This window comes from Leptosomus discolor, chromosome 8 (assembly GCF_034619465.1).
Source record: "Leptosomus discolor isolate bLepDis1 chromosome 8, bLepDis1.hap2, whole genome shotgun sequence".
NCBI classification, from domain to species: Eukaryota; Metazoa; Chordata; class Aves; order Leptosomiformes; family Leptosomidae; genus Leptosomus; species Leptosomus discolor.
In genome coordinates, this window is record NC_141398.1 from 4990728 (window position 1) to 5013935 (window position 23208).

A 23208-nucleotide genomic window follows, 5' to 3' on the forward strand; every position below is an offset into this window, starting at 1 on the left:
ATGTAGCATCTCTGTTGTATGGAAAATAACCTCCAAGCAAGGGGCAATAGCAAGCCAAGGCTGGCTATACCTTAAATCACTATAGCTTCTTCATGACTGCATGGTTATATCTGTCATTTTTGACTGGCTTCTTCAATGATTTGAGAAATAAAACCAGATTGTTTTCTTTGAGATCCCCCCTCAGTTATTAGTCGCAGGAGTATTTCTACATTATTTCTTTTGAAAACCTAGTAAGTGCAGAGTGTTAAGTATTGTGAACAAGTTACAAAGCTAGCTGTCCCGTCCATTTGTCATGCTCACAGTAAATCAAAACTCATATATAGTTCCCAATTTAAAAATGTAAGAAACAAGTTTTCTGTATATTTGTTCCTCATTCAGATGAGTACGTTTTATCTCTCTAAAGCATTCCCTGTTATTTTTTCTTTCTTTTGTTTTGAAAATGGTAATCTTTCTTCATGTTTAGCTTTATTCCTCATCTGATAACTGTCTACCCTGCTCAAACCAGCACGTAATGGTCTTGTTTTTTCCCATGGTGTTTATTGAAGTTAAGCTGGCAAGAAACTCTGACAATATTGCAGAATTTTCTGTATTACTGAACCCTGTCTTAGACATTCCGCTAATGGAAGGTATGTATCATAATACTAAGTACCAAACAGACTTAAAAAAATCAAGACAATGTTTTTTAACAAAAACTCTTCATTTGATGGTTCTGAAGCTTAGAGCTGGTTTGGTGCAGTTTTTTAGACACTGTAATACAACAGTAAATATATCTAAACAGTATCATCATTTGATTTGATCAACTGGAATAAATTTCTGTATTTTTCTTCACCCAGGGAAATTACCGCTTCATGAAACTTTTACTGGCTCGTAGAGGGAACTGGATGCAGAAGGACTTGGAGGACATGACACCATTACATTTAACTACACGTCACAAAAGCCCAAAATGTTTAGCTTTGTTGCTAAAACATATGGCGCCTGGAGAAGTGGATACCCAGGACAGAAACAAGGTAAAAACATTGCTTATTTTAAGACAATGCTTGTAGCAGCTTCAGAAATTGGTGTTACATCGAAGAGTTGTGTGTGAAAAATTATTTCAGTCATAAACTTTTTCTGAGTCTTCAATATAGTGGCTAACATTGGTGTTATAATGATCACCTTTAGAAACAATATTTTTCTGATGATAATGATTTAAAAGTTCATTGCACTGAGTTCATTGACATTCTTGGTGAAAGTACCTAGAATAATAGAGGATTCGAAAACTACTGGTTTTAAGGTCCAAGTCTTTCTGTAACTTTGTGATCCCTGTCCAAATCTGGATAGCAAGTGCTTATCTTGCTTTTCTTCCTTGGAAAACTCTACATTTAGAATCATTTAATGAGAAGAGTCACTAGAAAACTTTGTGTAAAAGGCCTTCAAAGTGTTCATCAATACCAAAGGTGAGGGGTTTTTTAAAAACAAAAAAAACCCCACAAACAAACAAAAAACCACTGGATGACCGGTTTTGCCCTGTACTGGGGCCACTAAAAAGGTGGTGACATTGACACAGATGTCCATGGCCCTATTGTTTAGAGATGCGTGGTGGGTCAGCCATGCTTAGCAGCTAAGTGCCAACCCAGCCGCTCTCTCACTTCCCTCCTTGACTGGACATGTGGAGGATATAGGTTGACAAAGCTCATGGGTTGGGATAAAGACAGGAAGATTGATCACCAGTTACTGTCACAGGCAAAACAGACTCAACTTAAAGAAAATGAGTTTCATTTGTTGCCAATTAAAGTAGTTTTGTGTAGTGAGAAACAGAGATAAAAATTAGAACACCATCTTCAGACCACCACCACCCCTTTTTTCCTGGCTCAACTTTACTCCTTCGCTTCCACTCCATTACTTCCATCCACAAGGGTGGTCCAAGGGTAAAAAATATCCACAGACTAAATCCATGTGGTCAACTGTGCTTTTTTCTGTGTCCCTGTAAGTAAAATATGGACAATTTTTAGAGTCTCCTAGTCATACATGACTTTTTGGCCTGGGATAGAATATGATGCCATTTGTCAAGATTTTCTAACAGGAACAATAAAAAGTATCAAGTTGTTGTTGTTATTATTATCATAAAATGGACCAATTGGCAGCAGAAGGTCTGCTCTCAATGCACATGCACTGTTGCTTCCATGAGCGCATCATTTAGTGAGAGGCACGCAATGATGAAGTGGATTGATGTTCTGGCATCAGACTTCCATGTGAAGCTGAGTACCAGTTAGTCACTTCGGCGTTTGTTTTGTGAAACCGCAGACTTCCTTGGGAGAAAATGTAATCTTAACATCTTCGGAGCTTTACCTTACTACTTTCTTAAAGTCCTTCAGACTAATTTTCTGCATCTGTGGTGACAACAGTTGCTTGAAAAGCCAGGAACTCTCAAGGTGTCTTTCCAGGTATATCATACAGTGCATATATCATTGTGTCCCTTTCCAAAGTCAAGTCATGCTCTACCACATCAATAACATTACCAGCCTGCTTCAGAAGCACGCTGGCTTATGAGAGCCTCAGGAAATAATCTACTGATGTTTGTTAAAAAGGGCTATCGTTAAAATGACCAGCCAGAAGAGGTGATGGATCTTAGAAGGAAACCGGTACCGTTCTTAAAACAACTGATTTACTATTATTCTTCATACAGAGTGGTATGGCTAGTCCACAGTAACAGCACACTAACCCATTTTTAAAAAAGGAATAGTTATTTCGCATGTAGTAGCTGTATTTTTTTTGAGGTGCTCAGATTAATGTTGTTCTTAAGTCTGAGTGCTTAGCAGTGCTTGATTTAAAACTGGTGTGAAATGGTCGCCTCCATTAGCGTTAATAGTAGGGTATGAGGAGGGACAGGACTTTCACATAGTCCTGACAGACGTTCTAGGTAAAGGATTTCTTGTGTTTTCACATACATTTTGAACAAAACAGGTTCGTCCCTCTCGTTGGGATGCTTGGTGTGTGTTCTGTTTGGGAGATGAACACATTGCCTCCAGTAGGCAGAATTCTACTAATTATTGTGAACCTGTTAATCTGGGAATATCTGGTTTAAATTTCGTGTGCTTGAGCAGTTTGTGTATCCAAAGACCCTAGAGATATGAATGTTCCCTAAGCCAATTTTTTTCTGCAAGGATATAGTAACAAAAAATGAGACAGTGTGAATGTAGATAGCAAAAGGAAGACCAAAACCCAATTATTTGGGTAACTATCAGTGACAAGGTAGGCATGGCATTGAATACAACTGGAACTGTTCCAGATGGTGGAGGTGTTTTAAACATTGAGCAGGAAGATCTGTTTCTTACCATCTGCAAGTGATCTTGGAACACGTGTCAAACCCTCCCCACCAGCCACTACTCTACCACTGATTCAAATGTGAGTGCTGTGATCAAGTGTGTTTGGATCAACTGATGACCAACATACCAGCTTCGCAAGGTTGGTCTCAGGGAATGATGAGTTCCACTACCTCATGCAGTGGGTTCTCATTCTACCGTAAGAGAAGGGGACTGGACTTTCTAGTGATCTAACTGCTTAAACTCTGAAATCCTTATCTGATTTTATCATGTTTGAAGTAGGATAGGACAGGTGCAAGCCCAGTGTCCAACAAATGAGTCTTCTGTCCCCTCTGGACAATGGAGTCGGACCACTCTGTGCCCTAGCAATCAGCTGTTTGCCTTCCAGGGTATTCTAACATGTGTCATGGAAACCCTGGCTGTGATTACAGCAGTCATTCTGAGGGGTCATGCTGACTTCCTGACCATGTTAATTAATTAACAAAGGTATATGGAAACCAGCCAAAACCTTTTAGGAACCTTGCCTGTTGTTTAGCAGATTTCCAAGGCGATATTAAAGCATTGCCAAATTTCCCACAACACGTAGAGCACTTTTATTCCAGTTTGTGTCATGAGTAGTCACAGTAGCAAAGATGGAATTCGGGTTGATGAAAGGCGGTTTCAGGGACAGAGTTCAAAGCGTTTGACCCTGTTGGGCCCATGGCTTATTCATTTTCCTTATTGCACATCAAGATTGTCAAATATAATTCCCAAACTTGAGAGAGGACAACTGTCTTTTATATCTGCTTCCATGTAGGCAACTGACTGATAAGCAGGCTGTAGGGGAGAGAAGCCAGTAGACCAAGGCTATATCGGCCTCCTGGTAATGAAAAGTTCTTGCTCTCATTGCAGCTGCCAGTTTCTAGGGATACTGGTCAGCTCCACTTAAGAAATAACATTTATTAATTTATTACAAATTTCTACTGCTATAATGTTTTTCAGTTCAAATCCCAACAGGCTGTGATGGTTTGAAGATAACTTTATGGGGCTAGGCTGTATGTTGTATGTGGTGACAGTTATCAGACCTTTCCTTGCAGCCCCTCCAGTTATGTCTTAGAATGAGCTCTTTTTCTGTGAACTACCAAGTAGACAAAAAATATTGGGCTATCATATTATGTTACCATGGTACCAAACTAACAGCTCAAAGCAACAAACACAGAAAATGGGCTCCTTTTTGCCTCCCTCCTTCACAGAGATGTTCAGGATACAATAATGAACTCATACATTCTATCATCTTCTTCAAGGATGTTAATCCAGGGTGTTGTAGGCTTATACACAAATGTCCAGCAGCAGTTATTTCTTTCAGTTTTCAAACCAAAGTGCCATGTAATATTTTGCAGGGGTGAGGGGGGGAAGAGAGATGGGAAATAAGATTAATTCCGTACCTTACAACCCTCTGCTACTTGGCAGTTGAGAGACACGTGTTAAATAAAATACGTGTTAATGTACCAACATTTTGCTGTTTAAAAAAACCCCCCGCACGCATCGGTTTGCTTATGTGGTTATGAACATCGATAATGCCCGTAAAAAGCCACTGGCAGTCAGGAATTGACAATAGGAGCATGGATTGCCATTTGATATTTTATTGGGCTGCCATGCGTCGGTGGGCGTTAGATTCAGTAATATTCAACCTCAGAATTCTGCGTGATCGAGGACGGTGCAGAAGGTCAAAACTTCTGCTCAAGATGGATCCGACTCTGGTGTCAGTATTCAGTGCCATCCTCCTCTAGTGGAGAGTAATTTGTTATATGCTTATCCATCAATTTGTGTTATTGATTTCCAAAGAGATTTCCAAATTTAAGAGGGACCAAACTAACTACTGCAGCTGTTCTGTAGTGCAGCTCTGGTGCTGAGGCCTGCATCAGAGGATCGTTCTGACTTGGACATGATTCCTTACTACCAAGCTCAGATATTTTCTCCACCTGGTGCTGCACGCGATGGCACTGCCCTGTTGGCTGGCTAAGTAGCATGGACATATCCTCCTGCCATAGTCCAAGACATCCTCATACCAAGCAATGAATCTCCTACCAGAAATACTTGTATTCCCAGCATAAAGGTTTCTCAGTGTGGGTTTCCTGTGAGGTGGTGTAGCTTAGGCCTAATTCAGACCTCAGCAGCAAAGATATGTGAGTATCTACTCTTACTCAGGTAGATGGGCCTCTTGTTCAGTTTTATTTAAAGCCTGTTTTATGACAGATTGCTCATTTACCCATTGTTTAAAGCTGGTTTTACCCCCTCCTCTCTGCTCCCTACTGGTGGCACCACAAATGGAATGCTGTGTCTGCTTCTGAGCTCTCCAGCACCGTAAGGGCACAGACATTCTGGAGCAAGTCCAGTGGAGAGCCACAAAGATGCTTAACAAATTGAAGCCTCTGACATCGGGGAGAGGCTGAGACACCTGCGACTGTTTAGCCTGAAGAAGAGAGTTCAGGAGTGGTTTTACAAATATGTGTAAACACCTGATGGGAGGCAGTAAAGAACATGGAGCCAGGCTCTTCTGAATGGTCTCCAGTGAACTGACAAGAGGCAATGGGCACAAGTTAAAATACAATAAATTCTATTCAAACCTGAGGAAACTTTTTTCTTTTTCTTTTTAATTTTGAGGGAGCTTGTCCAGAGAGGTTATGGAGTCTCTATCTGTGGATATAACTAAAAATATGTCTGGACAGATCCTGTCCTGATCAACCTGTTCTCGTTGACCCTGCTTTTAACAGAGGAGTTGGACTAGGTGGTCTCCTTCATTCTGTGAAAATATAGTTAAATCACATTTCAGGTTCTAACCAACTTCAGTTTTCATCTTGGATTCATTTTTCAGTGTGTTTGTAAAACTTGTGACTATTGTTTTCTAGCAAACTGCATTGCATTGGAGTGCCTACTACAATAACCCAGAGCATGTGAAACTTCTCATAAAACACGATTCAAATATCGGCATCCCTGATATTGAAGGAAAAATCCCACTTCACTGGGCAGCTAACAACAAGGACCCTAGTGCAATTCACACAGTGAAATGTATTCTGGTAAGAGAGTCAGTTTTATACACATATAACACTCTGTGTGTTTGTTAATTTAGAAATATTTTTTAATTCTCTTGAAATTTTTCATTTTAGTCCGCTGACATTTTGAGAATGAAATAATTTGCTTTTCCTGATATCCAGAATTTTAGAAGAAATCATCTTAAATGTTTTTACATTCTTGAAAGAGCTTTCTTTTGAGTTCTGTGGGTGAATATCTTTGCTCTAATGTGTGGTCTAGATATATTCTCTTAATTAGTTTGAAGTGTGTAACTATTTATTTGGGCGGTGAGGGAGGGAGGAAGGGGTTGCGAGTTCTTCTAGTTAAAATGGCCAGTCATATTACTCATCTCAGTTGCATCTTGCTAACTACAATGAGTATACGTCTGTTTGCCTGATTAGCTAGCAAGTTGAGACCTTCTGTGTGGCATATGAAAATTTATTTGCTTTCTTCCAAATCACATTGATAATCTTACTGATGCTTTTTTTTTTTACTATAAAAATAGGTTTTGAGAAGTTTCCAGTGTTAAATTTGTGTGATTTTATTTCTGTGTTACTTCTATTTATTCAAGATATTTGTAGTTTTGACTCAGTTGTGAAATAATTTGTAACCAAAAAAAAATTTGTCACAAAGTTTTAGTTTTCTGCTACACTAGAGAAATAAATTTGCTGATAAGTAGGTAAGGATTGCTGTGTTCAAGTACAGACTTTTTCAGACGTTGGATAGTCAGGTAAATGTTTTTAAAAGTTCTGTGAGTTGGCCCCAGCCAACAGCCTCACACCCGCACAGCGTCTTGGGAGAAAATAGAAGGAAGGCAAGAAGAGGTGTGGATGAAGATAATGACAGTTTAGTATGAAAAGTAAGAGCTGTGTGCAAAAAAGGGAGTTTATTCCCTGCTTCCCATCAGCAGGCAGATATTAGCTGCTCCCAGGAAAGTGGGAAAAGAGCTTCAGCACACTTAATTGTTGCTTGGGAAGACAAACGGTGTAGCCATGAGCATCCTCCCCTGCCTCCTCCTTTCCCTGAGCTTTTTTCTGCTGAGCATGATGTCATATGGTATGGAATATTGCTTGGGTCATTCGCGTCAGCTGTCCCAGCTGTGTCCCCTCCCAATTTCTTGCCAATGCCCAGCCTACTCACTGCGGGGAGCAGGACAGGGCATCAAAAAGAGAAATCCTTGATGTTGTGCAAGCACTGTGCAGTAACAGCCAAATCACGGGTGTGTTATCAACAGTTTTAATCCCAGATGCAAAGCCTGGCACCACACCTGCAGCTGCGAGGAGAGTTAACTCCATCCCAGCCAGATGCACTACAAAAGGTCAAAGCTACCTGTCTCCTTACTGGAGGTGTTCTCCAAGATTCTCTTTAGGTAATACAGAGTCACGGTCATGTCCAGGTTTTTTGGTTCTTTCTTTTTACTCTGAAGAGTGTATTCTTGATTCCATCTAGGGTTTTTCATGCATCAGCCAATTTGTTTGTATTCCAAATAGTTACATCTGTATGTGCTTATTGATGGAGTAAGATAATAACAAGTGTAAATGAAAAATAGTAGTTTAGCTTACAGAATGTGCTGTAAGAGTTGGTGATACAGAAATATTGTTACTACATAATCGATCTGTTGATTGAACCTGTTATTGAGTATAAATACCTTTTTTTGTTGGTGATGATGCCTCTGAGTTTAAAGCTTTAGTACAAGGTTGTCTTCTCTCCAAACTGAAGTGGGTTTCTTACTTGCCTTGATGGATATCTACCTAGCAGAGCTCACAGTCTTCCCCTCCTTACTTAGGTGCTTTGCCGTTTTCCCCAGTTCCGGATCTATTGCCTAAGCATCACCTTTGATTCTCATTCCTCTCTAGGTCTTCACATCCAGGTTAACTTTGTTGGGTTTTACATTCTTTCTGCACGATATTCCTAACGTAGGTACCCATACAGTTAAAGTTTCTGTCCTCTTGTGTCTTAACTCGCTTCGGTGCCCTTCTAAGTTCACAAGAATATTGTTTTGTAGTGATAGCAGTGCAAACGGCCTACGCCTCCCTGTCACTGTTGCCTCTCCATTTTTTTAATCGCATCCAACACAAACCATTTATCTTTGCTGTCATGGTGGAGAGCTATGAGCTGTAGGCTGTGTGCCGTTGCTCATAGCAGCCAGGTATTGCTGGTTAATCTGCATTGGCAGCCTTTGTTGCCTGCTGACTGAGTTATGGAAAACAGCACTGCTTTTGTTCCTCTTGTGTTATCTTTAAGAGTCTGGAAGAATTCCCCAGAAAATTATTTTTCTCTTGTGTCCTACTCGGAGTTCTCCAGCGCTGCTTTACAAAAACTTGACAAAAGTTAAGCTGCTGGTTTCACTGAGACCACAGCCTGTGATACTGAAAAATACTGCCTTGTTTTTCTGTGCTCTGCCAGCTGGATGTGTCCCTTTGTTGTCTCCTGTTTATAAATTCATAAAATTAAGGGTCATCTTTCTGTTCAATGTTTGTATAGTACTTAGCCCATTGGGATTGTCAAAATCAACAATAATGAAAAGAGCTCAACGGAAAGCTGAAGAAGTAGGTTGGGTTTGCGGGGGTGACAGTTGTGTACAAATTGGTTCTATCAAGATGCTGAAATCCATGAAGTACAGCAGAAATGGAACTCGCAACATACTTAGAAAGTAAATGTGAAGTAGAGAGAAACTCTAATCTGGAGATCCTCTTGTGGTCAACTTCCTTTTCCACCTTTCCAGATTTGGCAGTGCTTGGTTACATGAAAAACGTTGGGAAGATTTAGGGAGAAAAGAACAGAATAAGGTTCCATTAATATGATGGAAGCTGCTTAGTACTTTCTGTCTATTTTGTATCTCTTCCCTTTATTTATTCTTCCTGGTAAGAGACATGACGTTTATTTATACAACACTTTCCATTGCCTACAATTCCATTGTTCTACTTGCGGCAGAAAAACCTGTAGCTTCTGTTTCTTCTATGTATTGTGCTTAACATATTAATGTAGTATGGCAGTTTAATTATAGCTAGTTTTACCCCAAAAACACTTAAAAGCAAAGAAATTATACTCTTGAATGTAGGCAGAAAGAGAACCAGAAAATTTTAGTTTAAATTGCTAAAAATTTCAAAACCCATGAGTACTTTTAGACGAGAATATAAATAGTAGTTTTGTTGTTTAAAAGATTCTTTACCATTTTGCAGAAGTAACACTTCTGATTATGGGAGTATGTTCAGGGGAACATCAGTGACTTTGAGCCGGGAGTTTTAGGAGTCACTTATTTAATATGTTGGCTTGAAAACAGAAGGCTTGAAAATTAGCTTTCCAGATTACATCAATAAATTACAGGTAAAGTGAAGGAGCATTTGTTCTCTTGTTTGTCTGTTTTGTTCGAACAGCTTTTCCTCTGGTGGAGTTAGGATTTCAGTAATAACTTCCATCCGTATCATCATTCATTTGTAGTTGTTCTTCAAAGTGCTTCTCATAAGGATCACTTTGAATTTCTGCAGTGGGCTCTATACTCCCCCTGCTGAGCTCTTTGAATAGACAGAAAGGAAGGATATTATCAGTTAGCTTTCTCTTGAGAATTGTTAAAGCTAGGGAAGAACATAAAACTTCGCTTTTTCACTCTAATGGCTCAGATAAATGCTTTTGGATGTGTATTAAAAAAAGTGTTATTCATGCTTTGATCATTGTGGTTTGTGTGTGTAACAATGTTAAACTTTGATTGTGTTTTTAGATAAGAGATTCATATTTATCAATTTTTTAATGTTTTTAACAGTTATCTGTTGCTGTGCTAGGGGCTAGATACAGAAATGAACTACAGTATGTTTCCAGTTAGTTTTTTTTCTCTAGCAAAACGTGGCTAACACCAGCAATACCTAAACTGATGCAGTTTTTCTGTACCTAAGATGGGCAACTTCATTAGCATTTACATGCAGTATGGAAAGTATGTTAATGTTTAACTTCAGAAAACTTAACATGAATCGAATATTAGGAGGTTTAAGTTGACACTGTTAGGAAGTAAGACAGTAAGAAACAAAGAATCAGGGCATTGCAGAGTTGAGGTTACTACTGAGTATTGATTTAGCCAGATTGCACTTAGGAAATAATGTTAAATGTAACTCTCAATGTATTTATTTTTTTATCTCTTAAATAGAACATATTGAATGTACAGCCTCGGTCAATTAATACTTGGATAGAAACCGTAACTCTGGAATTTCCTGACTCTTCTGCTTCTTGATTTATCATTCTCAATGTTAGATGTTTGTTTTCAAATATGTTTCAAATAATGCAAATACAAGTGATTTTATGGCCTATTTATGTGTCCAGTGAAGGCAATAGGAAAAATTGCAATTAGTTTAGTGAGAAAGGGATCAGGAACTTGCTGTAACTGTTACCAAGCTGCACTGATCACAATATCTCCCTCTACTTTCGTAAGTATATGGAAAGATACAGTGTGGCTCTGTATTTTCAGGAGGATTTTTTTTCCTCAGTTATCATGGATTAAAATCCACTCTAGTCAGAAGTTAAAAATCTCAGGACTTACATTCCTTTTTACTTCTGCGCAGGGTTCCCATGACTTCAGAGAAAATTGTTGTAACCTGTAAAGCTGGTTAAATTGTTCTGAATTGTTGGAGATAGAACAGCAGACTTACTGCTTGTAGTTTATTGTAAATTCTTGTTTTGACATTCTGCTTCTGCTCTAGATGTTTGGTGTCCCGCATCGTGAGTTTCTGTTGTTTTATTGTTTATCATTTTCATTAGAGATACCTCCTTTTTCAGGAAAGTGAAGTTTAAAGTTTGCATTTCGCGGGCCTTTACGATATTTGCCATTTGGAGATCTCTGCAATGCTGAGATGATGTTTGTTTGTACCTGTTCTGTTCTTTTACCTGAGAGGGAGAGTCACGAAGAGAAATCTGTCTGAAGAAAAGTTGTTGAGAGAGGAGATTATCATAATATGAATCTATATAGCTAGAGGACTTATGTGAAAGTAATTTAGCATGGTTTTTTAAGAAAATGTACTGAGAAGTCAAATTATATCTAATAATGCCTATGTTATGTGATCAAATGACTAATCATGATACTTTTAAAGATTTTTTTTTTTTTTTTAATTCAAAATTAAGCCCATTAGATGCATTGATTAGAAGTACTCTCTAACTTCTATCCTGTGAACTAGAGACCTTGACATGTCCTTTAGAAATACTCCGGCAATCGTGTGGTTTTAAAAGGCTAGCAAAGTACTATCATGAAAGCCGTAAGATTAACTTGTGCAAAAAGGGGACTGTCTTAGGAGAAAAACATGAAGATGTACACGTTGTGTTCAACTTCGAAAATCAAGTAAGAAGATCTAGTTATTTTCCTGAGTTAGACCTTTACGGATCTGTGTACAGATCTTGCCACTTGCACAACAGACTGGTAAAACTACAGGGTATGGACTGAAAATCAGGTCTTGTACAATAATTAAGTATAAAAAAAAAATCCGTAAGAAATAGTTAAAAATAGCTTATACTGTACCAAAAGTATTTGGTTGCAGAGCTGTGTTGGACTGAACAAAGACAGTTTATCTCCTTATTATAAGACTCAAAAAACCAGATCTGTAAAGAATATGTAGTTTTTCCCTTCAAATTAAACGTTCTTTTATTTTTGTTTTCCTACAGGAAGCTGCACCTACAGAATCTCTGCTTAACTGGCAAGACTATGAAGGACGAACTCCCCTTCATTTTGCCGTTGCTGATGGGAATGTGGCAGTTGTTGACGTCCTGACCTCCTACGAAGGCTGCAATGTGACATCTTATGACAACTTGTTTCGAACTCCCCTTCACTGGGCAGCCTTGCTTGGTAAACTGGACAGTGCTGAAGTCGTTTAATAATTGAATGTGGTGTTTAATCTTAGTCTCTGCTTTTTATTTAATTCCGGCCTGGCGTTATGCTAACTAATCTCTTAGAGCAATAATAGTTTCTGCTAGAGCAGGGTTGGAAGTTGTGTGTAGACTGTTGGGTTTTGTTTTTTAGCGTCAGATTCTCCATAGTATTGTAAAATGCATTACTTCAGCAGGTTATATATGCTCCTGAATTACGAACAATTAAGAGCATAATGAGATGTTCTTGCATATGTAGCTTTGGTCATACGTAAGAAAACCAACTGCTGCTCTAGAGCAGTGGTGTCCAAAGTGGGGTGTGCACACCCCAGCGTGCATGCAAGACAATCCATTGGGGTGCATGAAGAATATATCAGAACTTCTGTTTATATTTTATAATCTTAAAAAAAGACAACTTTACTAATATTCAATACCCAGATTGATGCCAGCACCCTCGGTTGGTCCGTCCATCAGACTGGCACACGAGGTTTGCGAGGTGCCCGAGGGAAGCGAGTGCTCTGCAATGCAGGGGGGTTGACAGTGCCATGATCACTCCTTTGTTCACTTCCAGCTTATTGCGGTGTTTTGAAGTTTACGTGTGCCCGGTGAAGTGGATTTGTGGAGCATATTCTCAAGCTTTTACTTAACTACCCCTCAGACAGATGACTTAAAAAGATTCCCACAAAGAAACCGCAGATAATCTGATAATGCCAGCACAAGTGAGCAACAAGAAAATGGCAGAGCCGACACTTCTCTTGCTCCTAGTACAAGCTTTTCCTCAGACACATCATGACAATCTAATCAGATCTGACAAGGTTTTATTCAGATAAAGTTTTTTTTTTCTGTTCAGGTTGCTACCCTGAGACTCAGATGCTCTGTAAATTATAACCTTGCATATGTGAATTCTACACGGTTTGGTTTTACAGGTTACAAAACTGGATCTTTGCAAAAGAGGTAAAAACCTGGTTAAATATAAATACTCTAAATACAGGTTAATACAACTCATAAAATGACAGGCACAAAATAATACGATTTGGAAGATTGACCTCCTGTTTTCCATTCTCCTGTGTGCAGGAGGAAAAAATAAACACTATGTACCAGATAAAAAGAAAGAATCTTCAAACACTCTCTCTCCCCTTTTAACAGGCTTCATCCCCATGGCCCTTTGGGACACTGCAGACAGAGAATGCCAATAAAAAAGTCAGATTGCTCACTGGAGCGAGTTACTGCGACTCCTTTGACAATATACATGTAGTTGGATTATGTTTATTTAAAAAAAAAAAAAAAAGAGGGAAGAAGAAAGAGTGTTCTCAGGTTTGCATTTGCATTCAAGTAGGGATATTGAATTTTTACAGAGAAATTGTGAAACGTTTTAAGTGTCATAGGATCAGTCTCCCAAAGAAATAGTCATTATCACTTCATTCTGTCCAAGAAGCAAAATTTATCGTGTTTTGAAATTGATTGTATTTAAGAGAGAAGTTTTGCCTGTTGGAAAAATGGATTGTCTAATCAATGTGGAATAAAGGGGGAAGATGTGCCAAGACCTCCAGAGTCCATTGTGAACTCGATGAGGTCTCTAGGTGGCATACGCCCATGGAGAACTTCTGATTGGTAAATCATGATTAATTTTTAGGGTCTATTTTTAACTTGGATACTGTATGTAGATCTCAAAGGGTCTAAAATATTGCTAAATGGGTTGACAGTAGGAGGTTTTCAGTAGTGCATGGGTACAGCCACAGATACTCTGTTAAAGGTGATGGGTTGCATGTGGCTGCGTCTCAGAGCATTGTTGCTCCTGTTACCTTTTGTTTTGTGCAGATAAAAGTCTCAGCCAAGTTAAATCTCTTCTAAATAAAAGGACTACAGAAACAAGAGTTCTCAACCTCAAGAACTGAGTTTTAATCTTTACGTTAAAGTCCAAGTGAGATCCATCTTTGCACCAATTTATTTACTGTTGCACCCAGTACAAAATTTTTTTTCAGCTTCCTCAAGCGTTCTTTCTCACAGATGATTTAGGTGGACCTCCTGATTATACAGTTCAGCTACCCTTTTTCTAGTTGTGTCCTGAAAGTTCAGGCAACTTTTTCTCGAGGCTCAGTGCTCCTGTGTTTTTCCTGCCAGGGTTGCACTCAGAACCAACTTCTTCTAGTTCACCTCAATTCAATTCTTAACGTCTTGAGGTGGGACGAGCACAGCAACGTGACATCTTTTCTTTGTAGGGGTTTTCTGGTAGGAGGGGACAGAATGTTGTGGTGTTCTGGGTCCAGACTTGTCTTAATGGCTGAAAGGGGAGATGAGCCTTCCTGTACCCCCCTAAAGCCCCTAGAAAAAAATAATCCCCACGTAGCTGTTCATCCTTTTGACCCAAGCTGACCATTTTCTCTTGTGTCTGATGCTTCTATACATATAAAGTCTGAAAGTGCCATGCCACAAAAGAAGGCTTGCCTAGTCCTCCATCGCGTAGGTGTTTAAAAGCTATGGACCACAACTGTTACGCAGCTGCCTTCTGTAATTGTCGGTATTTTCATTAAAGAAAGTCTACTGCCAGCAGAAAGGTTTACCTGCTGTTTTTCATTTATTCTAAAGTAATTCAAGTCAACTGTGCAAAAGTAACAAGCTGCAAAATTGATTGTTTTCCCCTCAGGCAAGATACTGGGAGATTTCTCCTGTAAAATTAGAGTATTTTTATGTAATTTATGCCTAATGGTATCTCTTATAAAATACCAAATCATTAAGATATTCTGTGAGCTGCATATGCCTACATGAGAAAGCATATGAAAGGATCAGTTAACTTCAGTGGCAGTATACTATATTGTGTCTTTGTCTTCCTGTCCGTAAGGTGGATAGAAAGTTTACCAATTCCCTCCCCCCCCCCCCCCAAATGTTGTTGTTTTAATCTAAAATCATTCTGGTCTGGTTTGATGGAAGGAGTTGTGCATGTCAGTTTGTTGTTTATTGCAGATACGGCAGCTGGTAGTAGACTAGCCTCCAGATTCTGCTATACATCTACAGTTGAAATTTTGACTGAGTAAAACTGAAGTAAAGAATTTACACTTAATTTCTATGAAACAATGTGATGTAGGATGAAAGTGTCAATGTTGGTTTGGCCTGCCTTTTCATGTAGATGGAGAAACGCTCATCATCGTCAGTCTGGGCTCCCTTTGCTGCTTCTGACTGACCTCTCACTCAAATGCACCATCTCAGCTGAATTATCAGGAGCTTTTTCTGGAAATATTCAACTCATTCATTGCAACGTTAATATCACAGTTGTCTGACCAGCTACTGCTGGTTTCTTTGTTTAGGGAAAAGCTCTAGTGATTTCTTTTAAAAGAAATAGAAAATCTTTCCACATGTCCCTATTCATAGGTCTCTCTGATTTACAGATGCCACTGAAAAATAAGGGGACTGGAACACTCTTGGGAAGAAGGTGCATGCCAGGCTTAACAGTTCAAATATCAAGTCTTATGTTTAGACTATAATGGCTACAACACAAACATACTATTATTTATTGAAGTCTGTTCATTTTCTTCTGTTTGTTTGGGGTTTTTTTTTGATAGGGAAGTGTTTAACTTTAGGATTCGATACATAACCGGTTTTATTGTTTTTCTCAGGTCATGCACAGATTGTCCATCTCTTATTAGAAAGGAATAAGTTTGGAACTATCCCATCTGATAGTCAAGGTGCAACACCCCTTCATTATGCAGCGCAGAGCAACTTTGCTGTAAGTAGCACACGCCCTGAATGTGAAGTAAATATGTTTGGCTGAAATATTTATAAGGTAACAAAGTGTTTGAGTTGTTTTTAAAATCATATAAACACGGCGTTGTCTGCACAAACTTAATTCAGAGTTTTTTTAGTGTTACGTGATATAAATGCGGTTAATTTCAAACTATTAAAAATAGATTTTAAAAACCTAAATTGCTCTACAAAGAAAGGCCCTTTGATCTATATGTTTGCATCAGAACACACAATAGTCATTTAGGTACTTCAGCAGAATGCAGAATGGCACCTGCTTTCACTTTCTAAGGCTCATTATAACAAAACCTAAGCAGTTATAAGGTATCTCGAGTAAGATCACCTGGATGAGTGTTTGCACAGCTGCTTCAGTAGCAGTCAAAGCAGTCTTTGCCTTCAAGAACGTGATTAATGCATGAATATTTGCTCTTATGAATGAGCCATTGTCTCATGAAGCATGGTTAAAGAAAGAATACCTTTTGTCACAATTCTCCATGAACACTGTGTTTTTAAGTTTTCTCAAGTTTTTAATATTTTTTAAATATTTTTTTAAATTCAGACAACAAAGAAAAGTCGTTTCTCAGACAGCCTAATTCTTATATTTTGGTGGAATAGGTAATTTTTTTCCACAGCAAGATTAGGTAGGGTAGAGCTGAGTATAAAACTCAGCAATTTAACGATTGCTGGTCATAGATGTTATTATAGAAGTAGTTCTCGAGCACTGGAACTTAAGAAGCCTTTTTTCATGCTGCTCTGAGAGCTCCTACCTCAGTTTTCTTCAGTTGTATTATTCATAACTTCCCTTTACAGAAGGGGTTATTTAGTGCCTAGTTAATGAGTCATGTAGCACATATAGCAGCTTTCTCTTAACAGGGATACTAATTTGGGTCTTCCTTGCCTAGTCACATGTTAATTTCCATAAAACTAGTAAAATTTTAGTGCCCTTGAGAACCATTCAAGTTAACAAATCCAGCAGGACTACTGGAAGAGGGAACTGACCAGTGTGTATTGATACCACAGCTGTCACCACCTGTTTCCTTGGGAGAGTGTTTCAGGGCTTTGGTGGGGTTTTTTGGAGGTGGTCTTAGTAAGACCATACAGATATCTTCTAAATTCAGATTTTCATTGGAGCATATCTCTGTGTATAATTTACACCTTTTTAGAGAATTTTTAATTGATGCTGATTATTGTCCATTACATGTTATGAACAGTTTGGGTCTGACTCACATGCCTAAAACACTGATGTTGTAGAAGCCTTTCTTTCTAGTTTGAGTCAGACTCATGGGAAAGATAGAATATTTTTATTTACAATCTGGTGATTATCTCCACATGTTTTTATCTTTTTTCTTTTCTGTATTGATACATTCCTAAAAAATGGGTTTTTTCATACTGGTTTTCTTTCTCTGGGCTTGATTCAGTTGTATGAAACATCTTCATTATGTTGCTGCCTTTTGATCCCACCAGCCGGCCGAACTGTGATATCATTTAGGTTTTTCTGGGGAAATAGAGTAGGTGATGGAATCAGACATTCTTTTGTAGGCTTGTGTACTTACAATGAATGTTCTGTTTCCCATCTCACATGAAGAATCAAACAGGAGAGTCTCATTCAGATCTACAAGCCTCTTTTGGCTGGTGATGCATCCAAAAGCCCCTATTTATGCATGCCTAAATTTTATGTCTGGTGCTTCTCTTTTTTTTAAAATCACTCTAGTTGTTTCTGAACACCACTCTTTTTGCTTTTTTTCTCGATTACATACGAATCCTTGAGTAATTCCCACCACTGCATTCCATATACATAGTCAAACAACTGAGCAGAGACACATCCATGCTGTTTTGGCAGCAGCAGCTATATATTTGTGGTGTGAGAGCCATGGTGTTGTTCAGTTCAGTCTGCCCAAGTTTGGATAGGTGTGGTACGTTTCTCAGTTAAAATGCGAGGTTTCTTAGTCCCTAACAAGAAGATGACAGTTTGTTCTTTTGTGTTTATTGAAAAAATTTGAATTACTTTCAGTTTTGCTTCACTTGAGACCTTGTTCTTTGCTCTGCTTTTCTGCAGTTGGTTACTTTAATTTGACATTTTTGGTTTTTAAAGACCAAAGAGACTTAGATGGCACTTAACTTGCATGAAGAATTTATTCTCTAGGACTAACTTATCCCCACTTATTAAAGAAGGAAAAGTTTTAGAAGTTACCTAATAAAACCACCCGAATAGGTTGCCTGAAATGTAAATGGCTTATGGATCCCGCAGAAGATCCAAGTATAAACATACTTTTTAGATTTTTGAATTTCATGGGTGAAGGCAGATGCTATATTAGTGTTGGGTTTAGTGTGCAGAATACAGGACTAAATACATATTATTTTTTTCTAAATTTTTCCAGAGATGTCCAAAATAACATACTTCCCTTTCACAAACTTGTATAGATTGATCTAGTCAATGAAACGTGGATACCCATCTTATTTTTGAGTAGTCAAAAATAATATTTAGTATTTTTCAGGGTTTCTTGGTAGCACAGAATGAAATGATCCAGGTTTACTTCTCTCCTTTGTTGTTGTTTTTCAGCTTTGTTCTCTTTTGTTTTCTCCACTTTTCGTAATAGAGATAAAAAATGTGATTTTTCATGACAAAATACATGTAGAATTAAACTGATTGATACTTCTGTTTTCCAATTTCTTAACCATCCTGTTCTAATTTAAGTTAATTTTGTTTTCAAGTTGTGATAACTTAATTTTGGAAAATAACTTTTATAGCACTGTAGTGGGTTTTCTTCCACCTTTTCCCATTAAAAACTCTAGGGGGAAAAAAAAAGAAAGAGTGGCTGAAAGAAACGTTGCTTTGCGAAAACTTAATGGAAAAATAAAATTGCTTATTTATGGTTGTAGGATGTGTGCCTTGGTATTGAAAAGGTCCAGCCTTCAGACTGCTTTTCACTTTGCGGGGTTTCCAGCAGTGCAGAGGGCTGGGAGGGCGCTGAGTTGCTGGCCTAATGAGTAGCTGCTTGTGTCCGAGGTGTAGTGGTGGTCAGTGTGAGCGCACAAAGCTCTGCACACCCGCTGGTTTGTGTGGAAGCCTTAATGCTTCTGTTCCTCGTTACTCCTGGCTGGACCTTTTTACAGTAAACTGATAGTTCAGGTATGGACCCAAATTCACACAGCTGTTAGGATCTTAGATCACATTAACATAAGATAAATGAGAAATTTCCTGTTTCTTTCGAGGGATGCAATAATAAGTAGTAGTTAAAAAACCCCAAACTTGTCAATAGGACTTAGGCACTTAAACACCTTTGTGCTTATAAGCGTTTGATTCCTTAAAGCCAAGGAATTCTCATCCTACCCAGAGCAGTGATAGAGCTATTTTGGGGTCAGATGGGAGAAAGGATAAAATAGGGTTAATACTAAAAGGTAAAAATAAAAGAATGAAACCCACTTTTTTTCAGGCTAGTGGGTGCCTCTTATGAGAGATGTTTACCAGCTGATAGATACGCAGCCTTCGTAAGGCATTAGAGAGAAAAGGGAAAATCTTCCCTTCATTCTTTTTCTAGCAGTTGTGATTTCCTCTCCCTTCCTTTCCTGTGTGGCTTATTAAGAATTTAGCAGGAGGTTAAACAAGTGGACTTGTTGGCTGAGAGCTTAACACAAACACAGCATTTGAAGAAATAATTCTTTTTGCTTTGATTTAAATAGAGATTTTAGTGTTAACAGTTATGATGGAAAGCCTGGACTCAGGTGTAAAGATTTTCTTAATCTTTTTTGATTTATAATATTTTGGTAATTAGTAACCTGTTGATATTATTAAATAGTAGGAAATAGATCTGCATTGCCCCAAGAGTCCTTTTTTTGGATTTTTTTGAATAGTCAAATTATTAGAGTTTAGCAAACTACAACATTTGCATGTATAGTCATATTTAGAATTGGAGGGGAAAAAAAAAGTCAGGACAATGTTTTGAAGGAACATTATTTTAGCTTCATAGTGTTACAGTAATGTTTTGATAAGCTGATAATATTTTTTCCCATTGCTTTCTTCACAGTGACTGCAGTGTCTTTTACTTTCTTATGATGAACACATGATGTTTGACACTAAAATGAAAAAGATATAAAATAAATGGCTGTGTAAGGATGCACTGTGAACATTGATGAGGAAAAGGGCATAGCAGAAAATACAGGGCTCCTGTTGAGCTGTTACTCTATATAAACATAAAAAGGGAAAATGAAGCTTTGATTTGCTTCATAAACAGCTGAATGGGACACAATAGTTTCTTGTTACAGATTCCTTTTAATGTTAATTTCAATAGTATGTCTTTTCAGGAAACAGTTGAAGTATTTTTGAAACATCCTTCTGTAAAAGATGACTCAGATCTTGAGGGAAGAACGTCCTTCATGTGGGCAGCTGGCAAAGGCAGTGATGATGTCATTAGGACTATGCTGACTTTAAAATTGGATATTGATATCAATATGATGGACAAATACGCTGGCACAGGTAAGATGCTTTACAGTAAAGAGCCACTGGGTGTTTCCAGTTAGTGTGATTACCACCAAATAAAAATAATTTTTAGAAGCTATATTAATCTTTTCCTGGATGTGTACCTTAATCCTGAAAATATTTCTGCATCAGTTTAATTATGTGTGTGAGTCACTTCTTTGCCTTGTTGGGGGAAAGAAACAAATCTCTTCCGTGCAGATTGGACCCGTTCGTTTGAAACATAGCAAGAAGTAGTGTACTGCTATGCTGCTCTTTAGTTAGGTCTGTAATCCTGGGAAAGGAAGAGCTGTTCTGAATTTTGAAGAATAAAATGAAATATAATAGCATAAAAACCCCTTCCTGAAAATGCCTGTTAAAAAAAATATATTTGTGTAGTAAATAAATTCTTTGAAACAATCCAGAGCAAACTAACCAGTGAAGCGGCTAAATTATCATCATGAAAATGCAAGTGCCGTAGTTATTTGTAAAGATAGTGTAATAAACATTAGAGCAATGGCACTTCTGTTGCCCAAACAAGAGGTTAAAGTTGATATGCCCAAAGTTTATCATCCCGTTACCTGCCCGAAGCAAAAGGTAGGTATGCAACACAGTGTTTCAGAATTCAAGCATGCAAGTCATGAAATTCAAAATTTCTTACAGCAACTATGAATTTCTCTCCTTTAATGAAAAATTGTAAGAATCTGTGGTAGAAATATTGTAGCTGTGTAGTACTTTCAACAAAAATAGCGTTAACAGTTCTGACAGAGAGGCAGTTGTTGAGGGGTGTCTGTATTCAACAGTGTTGGAAATACAGGGAAAAGTAGTGGAGCTGTATAGTGTGCCAATGACATTTGAATAAAAAAGAGGAGAATGTGGATATGTTGGGCATAAATTGGAGGGGTTTGGTAGCAGGGGGCTGCAGGGGTAAGCTGTGTAGGAGGAGGTCGTGAACTACCCTATGCCAGTCACAGCCAGGTCACAAATTTAGAAGTTAAGTGCAAAAACGTAGACCTAGGTATAAGAAGTAGAAAAGTGATGGCCAAGCTGATAGTCAGAGCACACACCCGTGAATAATACCGTGGAAGGCATTTCTTCTGGAAAGAAAATGGTGTTATTTTAAAGAAACAAGACTGTATATGGCAATGTTCGTTTATAAATTTTAATATGTTTGTTTTAAAGTATGCTCAAGCAGTATCTGTTGGCTGCGCGCACACACACACACTGGCCTAAGCTGCGTGCTTAGGTTTAGGGAGCTTGCAGCGCAGGTCTGTCCCAAGCAAGAAACAAAGATACGAGGTCAACAGCTTTTCTCTTTTCAGCTCCCACTTCGAATCGCATACAAATGGTAAATAAATGCGATGAGAGGGTTGTGTGATTTAGGATTTGAAAGATATTGGGTATGAATATTACTTTCAAATAAAAAAGCCTGAAATTTTTTATTTGTTTTGGTGGTATGGTGAGTCTTTGCACAAAAAGCCAAATACGGTTACCATAAAATTCTATTTAAAAATCTAAATTCTTGCTTTCCTTGCAAATTAACACACCAAAAAAATCAGTCTTTCCAAGTAATGTAGTTTTTGAGTTTAAGAAGTAGCGCAACAAATAAAATCCCAGTCTTCACGTTTGTTGACTTTACAAGCTGCACACTCTACAGTTTTAGTCTTGTTTCATCCTTTTTATCAGTCTCACCTATATTTGCTCCTTCCTCAAAGTTCCCTTTTAAATACCTCACAGTATTTGTTTCAGACCTGAAGGTGCAATAATGTTGTAGTCACTGTGCAAGCCTCCTTACAAAGCGTTTTCTTCTTCGCAGACGGTAAATGCATACTGTGTTTCTGAAATTACTCAGGTGTGGATTTCATGCTTGAATAATTCAGGTGGCTGGGTTTATTATCTCTCAGTCTTAAACCTTTCATAGCGGTGATGTGTAATCACCTTTTAATCTTGATTTTGTTGTAAGGCTTTTAATCCAAGGGAATGAATGGATTTTTTCCATTTACTTGAAACTGCTGTTGTGTAGAGCACACTAATAGTCTTAACGTGGGGAACGCTGCCGTTTGCCGCTCGCTGTCGAGCAGGCTGAACTTCACCATTGTGCAAGCATGTGCAGGAGCTTGGGCTTCATTACAGCGAGCTGTAAACTTAAACAGAAGCCCAGCAGTAAATCATTCCCTGATTTCAGACCTGGGTTGTTTTTTTTTTTTCCAAAGGTTCTTAATCATTCCTGGGTTTTGGCGAGGGAAGAGTAGCCTTGTTTTCTGACGGGGAAACTATGCGCTACTAGAAAATAGCGAACATGCCGCCGTGCCTGGCGTACAGTTGCTGCGGAGAGTTCAAGGTTGTGTTTTCGTGACTTTTGTGTGCCGCCTGGGTGAAGCTCAGTTATAATGTTGCATTAACGCAGCCTTTTGCATTTACTTAAAAAGAGCAAGCTCTCCATTCAGCTTTGCTAGCACATCCAGACTCTCCGTATTGTGTAGGAGAATGACACCAAGGGAAAGGAATTTCCCCCTTCTCAGAGATCAGCGCTGCAGGAGCATTACAGGGGCAGCTTTATAGCTCTGCCGTCACTGGGTACAATGGAGAGGGCTCTGTCTGTTGGCTGAACAAAGGGCCTATTGTGACCAGCTGGCCGGAGAATCTCTTCAGTCACCGTGACTCCATCACAGAAAATTTGGCTTACAAGAAAATATTGAGCACAAAGTGCGAAACAAGATGCCTGCGTCAGAATGAGTGATAGGGGGGAAGAACCGGCCAAGCTGACACAGCAGCTCTTTTTCTATTGTATTGTTGCACACACCCCATGTGTCATCCGATGGAGTG

The 23208-nt window shown here is 38.5% G+C and overlaps 1 protein-coding gene across 1 annotated transcript in view; it reads left to right on the forward strand.

The window, feature by feature from the left end:
- Positions 1-23208, forward strand: part of INVS (inversin) — a 93385-nt gene that overhangs the window by 38130 nt on the left and 32047 nt on the right. The window contains exons 3-7 of the mRNA XM_086469217.1: positions 834-1007; positions 6191-6358; positions 11994-12174; positions 15806-15915; positions 20232-20403. Coding sequence (XP_086325343.1) covers positions 834-1007; positions 6191-6358; positions 11994-12174; positions 15806-15915; positions 20232-20403 — 805 coding nt within the window. The remainder of the gene's footprint in view (positions 1-833; positions 1008-6190; positions 6359-11993; positions 12175-15805; positions 15916-20231; positions 20404-23208) is intronic.